The sequence below is a fragment of the Nomascus leucogenys genome, chromosome 4 (assembly GCF_006542625.1).
Source record: "Nomascus leucogenys isolate Asia chromosome 4, Asia_NLE_v1, whole genome shotgun sequence".
Lineage (NCBI taxonomy): Eukaryota > Metazoa > Chordata > Mammalia > Primates > Hylobatidae > Nomascus > Nomascus leucogenys.
In genome coordinates, this window is record NC_044384.1 from 99,913,922 (window position 1) to 99,930,921 (window position 17,000).

Below are 17,000 nucleotides of genomic sequence, written 5' to 3' on the forward strand. Positions count from 1 at the left end.
GAGAAATTATGTTCCAAAACTTATCATACATTTGTCATTAAATTCTAAAGTTACTAAATGTTGTTAAGTTTTCACCTACATTGTAGACTAATCCTGCCTGTTCCTGTGAACCAACCAGCAATCTCCGGCTGCAGTTCAGAAAGAAGAAGGGGATGGGTAATGTAAAAATCTGGATCAATATTCTGGTTTTGAGCAATTATCCTGCAAATCCTGCCAGGTGATGGGAATAAATAGGATGCCCATCACTCAGAGGTTTCCTTTTTGGGAAAGTAAGACCAAGGGAGCTAGCCAAAGCCAAGCTCCATGCACCCAAATCCTAGAAAACATAACTATAGTCTCCCGTTATCTGGGCATGTCACAGGACATCCTTTTCTCTCCCTTGTTGGAGGAGGACTCATTTCCACCGTTGCACCTTAGCATTTGGCTTATGATAAGGAGTCTATGCAACCCTGCTGAGACACATTTTTGTCCCAAACTCAATCCCAAGCTTCCATTCAAAGCCCTAGGAAAAAAAACTGGATCTGAGGAATCCAGAGGCAGATGATAATGGAAAACAAGTTAAAAGGCACAGCGGAGATGAGCATGGCTCATTCCTGCTGATTAAGCCAAGCTTTCAGTTTCGTGGATGGCCTGGTGCCTCTTCCATGATGGATACTCCCTGGCAGGTGTTAACATGTCTTACAAAGATCTTTACACTTTGTTCACATTCCCATAGGTTCATTCACAGGCCTCTACTACAGAGCTCATTGTCCTAATCTTCCAATCTTTTACCTTCTAGGTCCCTGACCAATGGACCAAACCATTTACCGCTGTCTATGAATCTGAATCTATTTTAACTTCAGTTCCCCACAAACTGATGATAAGTTCCACTGCCCTAAGCTCTCTTCTTTAGGAGGACTTCTCCTCACTCCCATCTTTTAAGACCAGGCTTGAGTGAGACTATACTACAGTGTCAGGCCAGTTTTGCCTTGTACCCACATATTGAGTCAACCTATCTAGGAACCAACATCAATATGTTCCTCTCCCAATGTCTGATCATAAGAGAATCCCCATGCACACTCAGGTGTAAGCTAAGGGAGAGGTACTGATGGAATGGTGGTAGATGACATGGAGCTCTGGGCTACCTGCTAATGCAGCTTTCTTGTTTCCTCCATCTCTGTTCATGCTCAGTCAGGAACATTCCACTTCCATCTTATGATGGATTGATGCTGGGCTCACTCACCCTGTGGACATGACAAAAACTAAATTATGATGGGCATTTCTGGTTGATTGATCACTTGGAGTTCCATGGTTGGGCACATCATCTCTATCATAGCCCAGTGTCACACTGGGAGCTATTTGACAAAAGGCGTACAATTTATTGTAGGTGGCATAGAATTGCTCCAGAATCCTAGGAACCTGTGCTATGATTCAAGCAATAAAATTTGCTATAAACTTTGCATGGCATCTTTTTCCACCACCATTAGAAGTATATTCTAAGACCTACCAGATCATGTGGCCCAAGTGGCAGAGCTACTTATACCATGACCGAGACCTGCTGCAGAACATCTCCTGCTGAGTCTTATTCAAAACTGACAGCCATTTATCCCACCTGAAATATGGTCAGGTTAGAGCTGTATTCCCAGAAGTGAAACATACTGCTCCTAGAAGCCAGAGTCATACTAGATGTTCTGTTTCATTCTTCATGATGGGAGGTGTGAAATATAATAATCTGTCCTTTATTTTGGAAGGATGCCCCGGTATGTCTCCGACCACTTGCTTTTTTATTAACGTAGTGAAAGTCTCAATGCTCATAGAGTTTATCTGTCTTCTCTGGAGTGCACATGCCTTACCAAGTCCTGCAATGTAGTTGCCACTTCCTGCTCATCTAGTCTGCTTAGCACAATGTCAACAATATAGTAGACCAGTGTGATGTTCTGTGGAATATTATATTACAATATATTATAATAGTGAGCAGAAGAATTAACATTGCTCTAGGGCAAGATAGTAAAAAGTATACGGTTGGCTGCTACAAATAAAATTGAACTTTCTGATAGGGCTGGGAAGGAATGCACTTCCCAGATCAATGGCTGAATAACGTATGTACTGAGGCAAAGTTAAACTGCTCTAGACAATATACATCATCTGGTACAGTAGGAATAATTGGGGCTACTAGTTTATTGAATCTGGTCCACTGTCATCCTACAGGATCTACCCAGTTTTGGCTGGGGCCAGTTTGGTGAAATAAAATTTAACGGGGACCACCAATTCATTGCAGTAATCTCAGTCGTTCCTTCTGGAATGTAATTTTAGTTTTGATTTACTTTCCTAGCCAGGAAAGCAGATAGTTTCAGAGGCTTCCACTTGGCCTTTCTCACTAGGATACCTCTTACCTCATATGCCATGGAACCAAAGCGGGTGTTGTGTCTACTAGCAAGTATGTTCACCCAAAATGTACATTGGGATCTTGGGACCTAGCCACTGGGTGGGTTCATGGACCCAGTGGTTTCTCATGAGCTCTCCATTTATTACCTGGTTTCCATATGACCCTCCTCTAACATGGGAGCCATTGATGATGCCTTGGATCCCCAGGTATCAATGTCAACTCAGACTCAGTGCCCTTTTTCCTTTCCCTAGTATATGGTCACGTAGTATATACAGAAAAACGGGGTCAATTATTACCATGCACACTTGTTACTGTGTTGCAGAGTCCTTCCTTCTGAGGTCCCAGGCTCTCTTTTGATCAATAAGCATAATGTTTAAACTGGTTCAGATACAGAAACCAGACAAATGCTTGTGACTCTTTATTGGGATGGTGAACTTCAGCCTCCTGACAATCTATCTTTGATTTCTTCTGGTTGTATATATTGAGCATACTCTTGTTGGCTGCCTATCTGCTTTGCACCTAGATTTACCACATCCGTCTCCAGATCTCTCTGTGGGTCAAGACCTGTGACTGCTACCCCACCTTTGTCATTCTTCGCAGTAATTGTACCCATCTGGTTTGTGATAGATGCATGCTCCTGCCTCTATCAATTTAGGATCCTATTATCTGCATTGCTTTCACTGACCCCAGTTGTATAGAAGCATCTCTTACCAGTAGCCCTTGCCTACCAAGGAGATACCACATTGAGCTTTTTTCTCCTTTTTCTTTCTTCCAGAATTCCTGAGGATAGGGAAACAGATTGTTGTGGTTTTGTTTTGCTTTTTTTGTTTGTTTTTTTGTTTAGACAGAGTCTCTCTCTGTTGCCTAGGCTGGAGTGCAGTAGTATGATCTTGGCTCAGTGCAACCTCTGCCTCCCGAGTTCAATTGATTCTTGTGTCTCAGTGCCCTGAGTAGCTGAGATTACAGGTGAGTGCCACCATGCTTGGCTAATTTTTGTATTTTTATAGAGATGGAGTTTCACCATGTTAGCCAGGCTGGCCTCAAAATCCTGGCCTCAAATGATCCGCCTGCCTCAGGCTCCTAAATTGCTGGGATTGCAGGCGTGAGCCACCGTGCCTGGCCCCCATTAAGCTTTTTAAAATTGATGCTGGTGCTTTTCTCACTAATAAATTTTTTACTGATTCAGAAAACAAAATGTCCTTTGGGTTTTCCACAGGATATAGTCAACTGGTGGGGTTTCTGGCTTTATATATTTACTGTAGCATGCCCACTGCTTCTTTAAGCCTTTTGATATCTTCTTTCACTATCTTTCATGGGAAGTTCTGAAATTTCTACTTCACTTACTGTGTGCCATAGCTTTGTCCAAGATTCTAAGGGTTCTATTGGTTGTGTTTCAGCGTTATCTCTCAGGGTTAATTACATGAGACCCTTCCCCCTGGAGGGGACAGCAATATGTTCTTTATTAGAATTTGTACATATTGCTGGAATGGGTTGGTCTTTACTAACTTCAGTATCTTGGCCAGCACTACTACCCAAGAGCACAGAGGCTCTGATTTACTGATATAGGACACACATAACAACCTTGGATCAAGGGACCCACATTCTGGGAAAAGAAATGTGACAATGGGCACATGAGCACATTGGATCAAAGTGGTCCTACCACGTAATTAAAATGTTTCTGACCTAACAGAATGTAGGAAAGCACAGCTAAGGCACTAGCTTGGGAATGACACTCTGGGAGTTGAGATATTGTACTTAATTATGAGGTATATACTTTGTTTCTTTGTTTTTGTTTTTGAGACAGGATCTTGCTCTGTTACCCAGTGACAGTGGCTGCGGTGGCATAATCACATCTCAATGCAGCCTCCACCTCCCAGGCTCACGTGATCCTCCCAGCTCAGCAAGCCAAATAGCTGGGACCAGAGCCATGCACCACCATGTCTGGCTAATTTTTTTTTTTTTTTGGAAACGGAGTTTCACTCTTGTTGCCCAGGCTGGAGTGCAATGGCGCGATCTTGGCTCACCACAACCTCCGCTTCCTGGGTTCAAGTGATTCTCCTGCCTCAGCCTCCCTAGTAGCTGGGATTACAGGCATGTGCTATCATGCCCAGCTAATTTTGTATTTTTAGTAGAGGTGAGGTTTCTCCATGTTGGTCAGGCTAGTCTTGAACTCCTGACCTCAGGTGATCCACCCGCCTCGGCCTCCCAAAGTGCTGGGATTACAGGCATGAGCCACCGCACCTGGCCTCCTGGCTAATTTTTTAATTTTTTTGCAGAGACGGGGTCTCCCTATGTTGCCCAGGCTGGTCTTGAACTCCTAAGCTCAAGTGATCCTCCAACCTTGGCCCCCTAAAGCACTGGGGGCCAAGGTTGTAAACCTTAAATGTAAGCCCCCTTGTCTGGCCTGAGGTATATGCTTTGAATTAATAAACTTTATATGGTCTATGTATTTGTATTAAAGCTAGAATATAAGGATCTGGGAAATAAAGGGTAGAAGTAGAAGCAGCCTATCTTACCTTTATTCCCAGTGACCCACGTGGGAAGTTGTACTTTCCATTTCCAACTTTATGCTCTGTGTTATTAAAGGCCCTAATTCATGCATGGAGGATGCTTCTATCAAGGGATAGAACAAGGGTCCCACTAAATCTGAAGCTATGGCTACACAAATTCTCACTGTAATAGGAGTTTCTATATTGGCCAGGGTAATCGACCCTGAGTATCCCAAGATAGAAATGTTAGTAGTTAATGGAAGTAGGAAGGAATATATCTGGAATGCAGATTTGCTGAAAAGCTTCTTGATAGTTTATGCTCAGTGATGAGACAGGCGTCTACAGCATATATGGCCTGACATGATGAAGATAAAGGAAGGTTTGGATTACTCCACCAGGTAAGCAACCTAGACATGACAAACGGCTGGCTTAGAGTGAGAAGAATCTAGAAAGGAAGTTAGAGGAGGTTGATGATTAATATCAATTACAGCCTGTAGATTAAGAGAAGTGGGGATAATAGCTTGCTCTAGTAATTACCTTGTAGTAAACTTTTTATGTATTGTGACTGGCCACTACCTTGAGGATTCAGTGACAAAAGAGAGTGGACTTGCCATGGGGCAGGTATGGATCTGAGTGGCAGAAGCTGTTGGTATACTGCTCATGTCTACTCAACACTCATCTCTAGACACACAACTGCTTACCGAGGATGCCTGACACTTTCTGCCTGAGGGCCCTTTCCTGGTCATAAGAGAATAATGAATTCATTCATGGAGAAAAATGAAATTGCAGAGAAGTTCATGTCCCCTGAAGCAGCTCTCAAGCAATGATTGATGGAGAGTTGGTGGATAAATATTCTCATTTACCCTTATGTGGAATAACTCACGTGTGGTGTACACTGTCCCAGAATTACCAGAAAGTTGAGCCCCATGTCTCACATGAGTAACTTGCTATAGAAAGTACTTTTTGTAGGCTTCTTTCCCTTCTCTATTTTCTTCCTCACTGCCTCACTTTTCTGTTTCTTTCTCACTCTTACAATGTTTGCTGTGATCACCTCTCAACTAAACTACTCACACTTGAATCCTTATTTCAGAATCTGCTTCTAGTGCAACCCAAAGTACAAGTGTAAAGAAAATAATTAATTATGCTAATGGCGTAGAAATGAAGATGTTTAAGCATTGGAGAAAGAGAAATATAAAATAACAAGTAAAAATCTGTAATCTTAAATTTGATTTGGAAATTTTAATATAGACTCATTTTTTTTTTCTTTTAAAAGGTATTTTCTAACTCTGTTTCCTGAAATGGCCAACTTAATAGCAACAAAAACTGACACTAGGCCAGGCATGGTGGCTCACCCCTGTAATCCCAGCACTTTAGGAGGCCAAGGCAGGCGGATCACAAGGTCAGGAGTTCGAGACCAGTCTGGCCAACATAGTGAAACCTCATCTCTACTAAAAATACAAAAAATTAGCTGGGCGTGGTGGTGGGCACCTGTAATCCCAGTTACTTGGGATACTGAGGCAGGAGAATCGCTTGAACCTGGGAGGCAGAGGTTGCAGTGAGCCAAGATTACGCCATTGCATTCCAGCCTGGGTGACAGTGCAAGACTCCATCAAAACAAAACAAAACAAAACAAAACAAACAAACAAACAAAACCCCAAAAACTCCTGACACCCAAGTTGTGGTTTGTAAACACCATTTCCCGCCAAAAGCAATCAGCGGTCTTTGGAGAAGTGGCTGATTTCAGGTCTAGTGAAGAAAATGTATGAAATGAACCTGAGTATCTTATCCTAGAAAGAAAGAAAGAACGTTATCAAAGACTACTCTGACTACTTTAAAAGAATACAGAAGCCAACTTGGAGGGGCTGCCATGGGCCTAAAATGGGAGAGTTTAAGATTCAAAAGTATAATATCAGTGGAATAAAACAAATCAACTATGTTAAAATCCGTAATTTCGTAATAATATTAAAAAGCAAAAAAAACCTCATTAGTCATTTTAAAATTTTTTATTAATTTTTTTTGTGAAGCACCTGTCTGCTATTTAATCATTAGTCACTTCTTAATGCCAGATAAACAGTGGAAAACAAAGGGAAAGAATCAAGGTTTTGACCTTGTCTTTTCTGCACAAACTATATTTCAGGACAATAAAATTGTCGATGAAGAAAAGTTCTATTTAGAATAATACCAACTAACAAATGAAGAAAAAAGTGGAAGAAAAAAAACACCATTTGAATCTGGACAGGGCCAAATTTTATGTGGCATATTTTAAAGGTGATTGATTGGTGATGAGTTTACAATTGTTGAAGCTAGCTGATGGATACATGTGGGTTCATTATTCTTGTCAGGCCCCTGAGCCCAAGCCAAGCCATCACATCCCCTGTGACTTGCACGTATACATCCAGATGGCCTGAAGTAACTGAAGATCCACAAAAGAAGTAAAAATAGCCTTAACTGATGACATTCCACCATTGTGATTTGTTCCTGCCCCACCCTAACTGATCAATGTACTTTGTAATCTCCCCCACCCTTAAGAAGGTTCTTAACTATAAAAAACAAATAATTGTAGAATTAAGAAGCACAATAACCAAAATAAAATAAAAATCTCACTGGATAGGTTTATCAACAGATGGAAGACAATAGAAAAATGAGTCAGTGAGCCTAAAGATAGATCAATACAAATTATCCAATTTGAATAACATGGAGAGAATTATCTAAAAAATTAGTGAACAAAGCCTTAGAGCTTTTTAGAACAATATTAAGTGATCTAACATATATGCAATCAAACTCCAAGAAGAAAGGTAGAGAAAAAGCAAAGTAGAAAAAAATTTTGAAGAAATAATGGCTAGAAATCCCTCAAATTTAGTAAAAAAACAAAAGAAAACAAACAAAAAAAAACCAACAACAAAAAACTCCAGTTAGATTACAGTTGCAAGAAGTTCCATGAAATACAAATTTATCTGTCAATTAAAAAGAATGGGCCAGTTATGGTGGCTCATACCTGTAATCCTAACCCTTTGGGAGGCTGAGATAGGAGGATCACTTGAGCCCAGGAGTTTGAGACCAGCCTGGGTGAGACCTCATTTCTACAAAAAAATTTTAAAAATTAGCTGGGCATGATGGCAACCACCTGTGGTCCCAGTTACTTGGGAGGCTGAGGTGGGAGGATTGCTTGAGCCCAGGAGGTTGAGGATGCAGTGAGCTGTGATCATGCCATTGCTCTCTAGCCTGGGTGACAGAGCAAGGTCCTGTCTCAAAAAAAAAAAAAAAAAAAAAAGAAAGAAAGAAAAGAAAAAAGAGAAAGAATGTCCACAAACCCCAAATAAGAGAAATACAAAGAAATCTACATTCAGACACATAATATTAAAACTGCCAAATATCAGAGAAAAAGAGAAAATCTTAAAAACAGCTAGAAAAAGAGCACATTTCATATAGGGACACCACAATACGAAGTTGGCTGACTTTTAATGAGAAACAATGGAACCAGAAGACAACTGAACAGCAACTCTAAAATGCTGGAGGCTGGGAGGAGCCCTTATGACCTAGAATTCCATATCCAGTTTAAATGTCTTTCGAAAATGAAAGCAAAATAAAGACATTTCCAGACAAAGACAGAGATAATTCATTGCTAGTTGATCTGTCTTACAAGAAATCCAAAGCAAGTCCTTCAGCCTGAAAGAAAATGACACCAGAAGATGACTTAAATCTGCAGAAAGAAATGAAGTACATTGTAAATAGTAAATATTTCAGTAACTATAAAATACTGATAAAATATGTATTTTTCTTTTCTCCTTTTCATTTCTTGAGACGACATAAGACTGTATAAAGCAATAATTAAAACACTGTATTTTGGGGTTTATAACATAGATAAGGGTAATATATATGACAATAATAGCACAAAAATGGGGAGAGAAAATGAAACTATATTGGAGCAAATTCACTATATTTAACCAGGATTAAATTAATGTGGACCTGAACTAACTAACTAATTGGAATAAGTTAAAATGAACATTGCAACACTTTGAGCAATCACTAAGAAAACAATTTAAAAATAGTTTAAAAATTAACAAGAATTTAAATGGCATGCTAATATTATTTAACACAAAAAAGATGGTTAAAGAAGAAACAAAATGGGCATAAGACTTATATGAAACAACTAATAAAATGACAGGTGTAAATATAATCACATCAATAATTACATTTAATATTAATGGTCTAAAAAGATACTGTCAGACTAAATCAAAAGGTAAGATGCAACTATATTCTCTTTGCCTTTAAAAACCTGATTGAAACAAAGCCCAAATGGAGCTCATATCCAAGATTACCTGCATCTGCGTCTTCCAGGCAGCTGTCTTAACTGTGGCTCAAGTAAACTCTTTAAATTATATAGGCCGGGCGCGGTTGCTCAAGCCTGTAATCCCAGCACTTTGGGAGGCCTAGGCGGGTGGATCACGAGGTCAGGAGATCGAGACCATCTGGCTAACAGGGTGAAACCCCGTCTCTACTAAAAATACAAAAAATTAGCCGGGCGTGTTGGCGGGCACCTGTAGTCCCTACTCGGGAGGCTGAGGCAGGAGAATGGCGTGAACCCCGGGAGGCGGAGCTTGCAGTGAGCCAAGATCGCGCCACTGCACTCCAGCCTGGGGGACAGAGCAAGACTCCGTCTCAAAAAAAAAAAAAAATTATATTTTGTGCCTCAGCCTCTTCCTCTTAGGTCAACACTTTTTATAGCTGAAGAGTAGTCTGTAATATGCATATACCACAGGTTGTCTAACCATTCACCCATTTGGGTTGGTCCCCTTTTTTGGCTATTCTAAAGATATAGAAAAAAAACTTAGTTTATCCTACATCCAACTAAACACAGTACTTCACCTCTGGTCACCAAGAAGTGTGTGTGGATTTCTCCCCACGAAGAAATTCTCTGGCAGATTCTTCAGCGGACACCAGCTTGGTGTCCCCTACAATTCAGTTCTGATAATATCTATGTAGAGATAGCGTCAGATCCCATAGCTTGGGGGCTCAGTCCCACAAGACTGCCTCATGCTTCAGATGCTAATCACAAGCACAAGTTGTTGCCCTACAGGATAGAAGGCAACAACAACAACAAAAAATCAGAGACCAGGGTGGCTGAAATGAATGTTGTTGCTGTAGTCACTGATGAATGATGACAAGGGCTAGGGCAATGCTACCCAGAGTGTGGTCTGTGGACCAGAACCAGCGTATGAGCTGTTTGTTACCAATGATATAAGTACAGAGATTGAGGATAAGCATGGAGAAACTATTATAACAAATAGAAATACCAATATTATGCGTTCTAATAAATAAAAATAAGGCTTTTGTTCTCTATGACTTTTCCATATATTTTTCTCATAATTCATTTTTAATGTTTTACATATGAACTGGTCTGTGATGAATTGGACATTTTTAAGAAGTGGTCCTTCCCCATGGACAGCTTGGGAGACAATGGTCTAAGGTGGGTGACTGAGATTGGAGGGAAGTAAAAATCACTGGAGGTGAAAAACGGGGTTTGGGAGCATCACAGTCCATGCCAAAGTCCCTGGTTATGGTGCCACACACAGGGAGGCGGTGAGGGCAGTAGGAGCCCTGTTTGTGTTCAGGGCCCTGGGGAAGCAGGTGCTGGGGAGGCAGGAGGGAGTCAGAGCTCAGGTGCCTTAAGATCGTGGTAACAGCTGCTTCCAAAAGGGGCATTCCTATCCATCAACCTCCAAGTTAGCATGAGGCTTACAAACCTTGCACCCAGTTGTCACTAAGGACAGCCTCCTGTGCTTTCCCTGGACAACACGGTTCCAAGGAGAGTGCTCCAAGGGCCTGACAGCCTGACTTCTGTCAGGGACTTGGCAAATAGAAACCCAACCTGTGCAAGCCCCAGTTGGCTCCTGATGGTTGAATGAAAGCATGGCCTCAAACACAACTGTCTTCCAGGAGAGTGCCCAGATTCTTCAGGAAGGTGAAGCCCATACCCTTCTGATTCCAAGCTCAGGAGACAGGAACGATGTCAGGGCTGTGGAGTAGGACATCTGGCTGTGCATATGAGGACAGCCTTGGGCTGCAATTTCTAATTTGCATGTAAAGGCAGTAGCATATGGCCACCATCAGTCCTCACAGGGGCCACAGGCCCTGCTGGGGCAGGGAGAGGGGAACGAGGAAGTACTTACACTGAAGTCTTTCCCCAAGTAGAGAAGCAGAGAAAGAGTGGAGCATGAATCCCAGGGGTTCCTGTGGTGAGGGGAATCACTGAGACTCACACAACCTGGTCAGACATTTATTAGGGCAGTGGAGGCTGTTCTCCATGCCCCAGGTCTTTCAGATTGATAGGATTTCAATGTGGAACTCTGGCTGCTTTGAAGGGATTGCATATTGGACCTGTAAAAAGCCATCAGTCTGGAAGGCAAGGTTGCTCTCTGGGACCTGGAACAAGCAGAGAGCATTGCACATTTGGCGGTAACATTGCCGGCACTGCCACATGCGGATGCAGGACTGGAGCTTGACCGTTGCCTGCTCCTGGATGACATAGACCCTCAACAGGGCCTGCCGCCGCTGACGGATCCGTCTCTGCACCAACGTCCTCCACCAGCACTGAATCATCCAGGCCCTGAGGGCAGCGACTAGCAGGGTCCTGCGCACCAGGACCCCACGCCACCAGGCCTGGATCTGCCCAGCCGCCTTCACCCTTTTTCTGTGATGCAGTTGTGCAAGAAGCAACTGGTCAAGCAAAGCAGAGGACACCCAGTGAATTTGCCACCATCAAGCACAGGTGGTTCTCTAAAGAATCAGCCCTCTCCCTGCTGGTTTTTAGGACCCAGGAGACCTGGGTGGGGTTTGTCCTCTACTTCTGTCCTGTCCATGGCTCTGGACACCCGCACAGTCCCAGTGCCCTCATCTATGAAATCAGGATATGTTTGATCTGTGGACTTCTTGGGTTCATGGGACTAGGGGAGATACTTTCTGGTCCAGAAGACCCAAATGGAAGACCAGGGTGTGAGGAACTGAAGGATTCTTATAAGAATCCACGAACCTCTGCATTTATGGCCTGTGTCTTGGTCCAAACTCCAGCCATGGTGCTGCCTCCTAATGTCTTGCGTAGTGCTGCAGCTCTTTGGGGTCTCCCCTCACCTCACTTTTGTGGACTTCCACTAACATGTCTCAGTCCCTCCTCATTCTCCTGGGCCTTTCCACTTCCTATGATGAGCCCCACCTATCAGGTGGCTGTGCACATGAAACTTCCTCCCCTTTTACCATCTATCTCCATACCTTACTCAGTTCACTGAGGAGAGGGAGGGCTTGAGGGGATAAGAGGGCAATGCTGAGTCAACCCCTGTGGGACCAGAGATGGAGCTCCATTCTAAGAACTCTGGGGTCAAAGAGTCAATGATCTGCAATTCTCTCACCCTTCTGGGCCCCACCTACCTTCCGCTGCCTCTGTCTTTCTACTGCATCTTCATCTGGACCACCTTTCTGCAATCAGAATGTGGGTGTGGGGGAGCATGGGTGAGGACAGGCCTGATTGCAAAGTCCCCACAGGCCCAGTTCCCCATTCTTTGCCTGGGTCCTAATAAGGGGCCTGGTGCTTTCCTGGGCCATGGGACAACTCCCCACCCCTGGGGGAGTGTGTGTGCCTGAGTCTTACACAGCATTTACTGCCCATGGTTTGGAGCAGTGGTTCAGGTGATCATCTCCCTCTGGTTGCTGTTCCCTGACGTTGGCAGAGGCAGGAAAGATGGAGAAAGAGATGGCCATGATGTCACAAAGGCAACTATGACCAGGGGTCAGGGTGCCTTTTCCAGGGTCAAAGTTGATGGATAAAGAGCAAATACTTGGCTCTCCTGCTGACTTCTTTGGGCAACTCTCTGTTGAGGAAAAATTGTGCAAATATCATTTCTCAGATTGTCATCTGCCTGTTAACTTTTTTCATGGTTGCCTTTCCTTCCACAGTTATCTTTAATTTTTGATATGCTCGAATCCATCGCCCCTTTACAATTCTGCTTTTGTAGTTTTCTAATAAAGTGCTTTTCCATCCAGGATCATAGATTTTTCTATTAGATTCTGGTCTACCTTTTACATTAAGGTGTTTTAACATTTAATGTAGATGTTTTTATAAGACATTTACAATTAGAAATGACAAAGGGGATGTTACCACGTACCCCACAGAAATAAAAATAACCATCAGAGACTGTGCACACAAACTAGAAAACCTAGAAGAGATGGATAAATTCCTGGACACATACACCCTCCCAAGACTGAAGCAGGAAGAAATTGATTCCCTGAACAGACTAATAAGTTTAAAAAAACTTATAATTATAAATTAATTATAAAAATTATGAATAATTATAATCTAACATTTATAAAAATTATAAACATAATTATAAATTAATTATAAAAATGATAATAAAAAAGGACAGTATGCATTTCCTGCCTTATTCTCTCCCAAAAGAATCTCCCATCACTGAGACAACTATTTCTAACTCTTCTGTATATTTCTCCTATGATTTACCTCTATAACATGCTATATTGAAAATTATTTTCTCTTTTAGATATTACCTCTTGACTTCTTTTCATGAAGTGAAGATTTACCTGTTCCCATCCTTCTGCTCTCCTCTCAATATGATTATAGCATCACAGTTTTTGGTTCAATAAGTATTCGGTGCTTCCATTATTGTGATTATATCCTGTCCATGGCTTAGCAACATGGCATATTGCTATGACATAGCCTTTCATGAATTTCCTGTCTGTTTTTCCTGGAGCTCTTGATTGCCATGGTTTGTACTAATTTATCCCAAACTTTCCACCAAAACTCGGATGATCCGTCAACTCTGCTTTTTTCATGGACTCCTGCACCACTGTGTAATCTGGGTAGCTGCTCTTCAAGCCTGCTGCCTGATCATTCTTCTGGGGTACCCTCTCCCCAGCATCCTAGGAATTTCCTTTCCTTCTTCCCTGTGAGGACTCTCCTACTTACTGGATCCCACATGTTGCAGGCACAGTTTTACTGGGGATGCAGAACCACTCTGGATGCTATGGGATAAGGAATTCATAATAGGAATTAGCATATATGCGATTGTGCAAGCATCTGGGGAAAAGAGGGTATTACATTCTAGATAGAAAATTATTTTTTGTTCCTTTCCTTTCTTTCTTTTCTTTTCTTTTGCTTTTTTGAGAGAGGATCTCTCTCTGTCACCCAGGCTGGAGTGTAGGAGCACAATCACAGCTCCCTGGAGCCTCAATCTCCCAGGCTCAGTGAACTCAACCAATTTTCCCACCTTGGCCACTGGAGTAGCTGGGACTACAGGCACATGCCACTGTACCTGGCTAATTTTTTGTAGAGATGGAGTTTCACCATGTTGCCCAGGCTTGAAAATTATTTTTCTCTCAGAATTTGTTCCACTTTCTGTTAGAGATTTGGATCTGTGTCCTTGCCCAAATCTCATGTTGAATTGTAATCCCCAGTGTTGGAGGTGGGGCCTGGTGGGAGGTGATTGGATCATGGGGGTGGTTTCTCAAGGTATAACACCATCCCCTTTGGTGTTGTCATGGCAGTAGTGAGTGAGTGAGTTATTGTGAGATCTGCTTGTTTAAGTGTGGCACCGCTCCCTCTCTCTTCCTGCTGCTCTTGTGAGATTTGCCTGCTTCCCCTTCACCATCTGCAATGTTTGTAAGTTTCCCAATGCCTCTTCAGAAGCCACTATGCTTCCTGGACAGCCTGCAGAACTGTGAGACAATTAAACCTCTTTTCTTTATAAATTACCCAGACTCAGTTATTTCTTTTTTTTTTAAAGGTGCTTCTTTATAGCAGTGCAAGAACCGACTAATACAATGTCTTTTATCACTCTGGAATGTGACCTATTTTTTTTTCTTTCTGGAAGCTTTTAGGATCTCCTTTTTCCCTGATGTTCTGAAACTACAAGATGATATACCTAGAGATGTGTTTTGTTTTTTCTAACCATTCATTGTGTTGGGCACTGGTTTAGCCTTTTAATTTAAAAATGCATGTCATTTACTGGGAAACTTTGTTGTATTTGCTTTTTTTTTTTGGTAATTTCTACCCCTCAATTTTTTTAGTTTTCTATGTTTAGAAATCCTATTAATCAAATCACAGATTGATCCTTGAAGTTTCTAATATTTTCTACACTATATTCCATCTTTTTGTGTTGGTTTCTCCCTGTAAGGTGATGGAATATGTCTTCCTGGCCTTGAGTTTGACTATATGACCTGTTTTGGCCAATAGAATAGTGTAGAATGACAATATGCAAGTTCTGGGCTGGGCTTTAAGAGGCTTGTCCATTTATGTTTGCCATCTTAAACTTTTTGATCTACTTTCTGGTAGATTTTCTATATCTTTTAAAGAGTCATTCCCATCCTCTGAATATTCCATTTTTATAGCACACTATGCTTGTTTTATTGATTTGTTATTACCTCTTATGGGTCTAAGAATACTAATGATAGCTGTTAGTGGTGTGTGTGTGTGTGTGTGTGTGTGTGTGTGTGTGTGTGTGTTGTGTTTGAGATGGAGTCTTGCTCTGTCACCCTGGCTGGAGTGCAGTGGTGTGATCTCAGCTGACTGCAACTTCTGCCTCCTGGGCTCGAGTGATCCTCCTGCCTCAGCCTCTCGAGTAGCTGGGATTACAGGCACCTGCCACCACACCCAGCTAATTTGTTGTATTTTTAGTTGAGATGGGTTTTTGCCATGTTGCCCAGGCTGGTCTTGAACTCCTGACCTCTAGTGATTTGCCTACCTCAGCCTCTCAAAGTGCTGGGATTATAGGCAAGAGCCACTGCGCCTGGCTTCTGTGCAGTTTTTAACCTTTTCTCTTGTCTCTAATATTTCTTTTAAGCCCTTCTCTTCTGTTTTTGTTTTCGTCTCAGTTTTCTCAGATAAAAATCCCAGAACCTTGGGTAAGAGAGTAGGATAATGAAACCTGTCTGCAAGCGTTTGGGGAGCTGATTTGGCAGAGAGGGCTGGCGGCTTCTCTATTTAGCCTGTACACTTTCACATACTCCCTTGGTTTTTGGTATGGTGCTTCACCACTGCTGCCAGCTATGCCTGCATTCCCTGCATTCAGATGCTCTCTGGTTCAACTTACCTAGTAAATAAACCTGTCTTCTGCCAACGTGGGGAGAGAACTCTTGCCTGGCTATGTGCGTCAAGGAGGAGGATGGGGTGAACACAACAATTTCGTAAATAAATGTTTATTTCCTGCTTAGATTCCTAGTAGCCAGTACCTCAATTTCACACTAATCATTTTGTAACACATTTTAGTGTCTGTGAACAGTTTTCTATTCTGTTTTCAAAATTGATTTAATGAACTGTGGAAATTAATTCTGCAATATGATTTTTTTTTGCATTAGTTTGTCAAGTTCCTATAAGTCATGATGAGATTTTGGTTAGAATTGACCTTAATTTTATTTTATTGGAATGTGAATTTACTAGATTATGTTGGAGACAAGTGACAATTTTACAATGCTGAGAAGTTCTATCAATAAATATACTATATCTCTCCTTCGTTCAGGTCTTCTTTTATGTACTTCTGAGCTGTGGGCAAAGTGGCACGTGCAATGTGAGGGATAAGGAGTACGCCTTGCTTTTGCTCTTTCTTCCTTGTTGCTGGCTGGATTGTGAATGTAATTACTGAGTTTGAGGCAACCATTTTTGAATCAATAATAACCTTGGAAATGGAGGCAATACATAGCAGAGTAACACATTACAGGGGCCAGGGTTCTTCACCCTGTGGAGCACCATATCAGGTCTGGATCACCTATACTGGAGTTACATGGAAAAGAGAAAAAATCTTCTCATTTATTGAACCCACTGTTTCTTTGGTTGTGCTGTCACTCACAGCCACCTTCATCCTGATATATCTAGGCTCCACCCCAGTGGTTCTTAGGGTGGGCGGCCCCAGAGCAGCAGCCACAGCATCACCTGGAATCTTGTTAGAAACACACATCCTGCGATACTGACACACTGAATCAGAAGTGCTAGGTAAGGCCCAGTAATCTGGGCTTTGACCTATAGGTCAAAGCCGTGACCAATCCATGTTTGATTTACCCTGTTGGCCATTCTGATTCTAGGTGTGAGCTGATTTATCCACAGCAGATTCCCTTTCATTGTAGTTTTCTGCATTACAGGAATGTTCTGG

At 42.1% G+C, this 17,000-nt stretch overlaps 1 protein-coding gene across 1 annotated transcript; it reads right to left on the reverse strand.

The window, feature by feature from the left end:
• Positions 1–11,172: 11,172 nt before the first annotated feature.
• On the reverse strand, positions 11,173–12,514 carry IQCF3 (IQ motif containing F3). Its single transcript, XM_003257131.2, has 3 exons — positions 12,497–12,514; positions 12,277–12,324; positions 11,173–11,571 (listed from the first exon to the last, which is right to left on the reverse strand). The coding sequence occupies exons 1-3, from the start codon at positions 12,512–12,514 to the stop codon at positions 11,173–11,175; spliced, it is 465 nt and encodes a 154-aa protein (XP_003257179.1).
• Between the last annotated feature and the right edge of the window lie 4,486 nt (positions 12,515–17,000).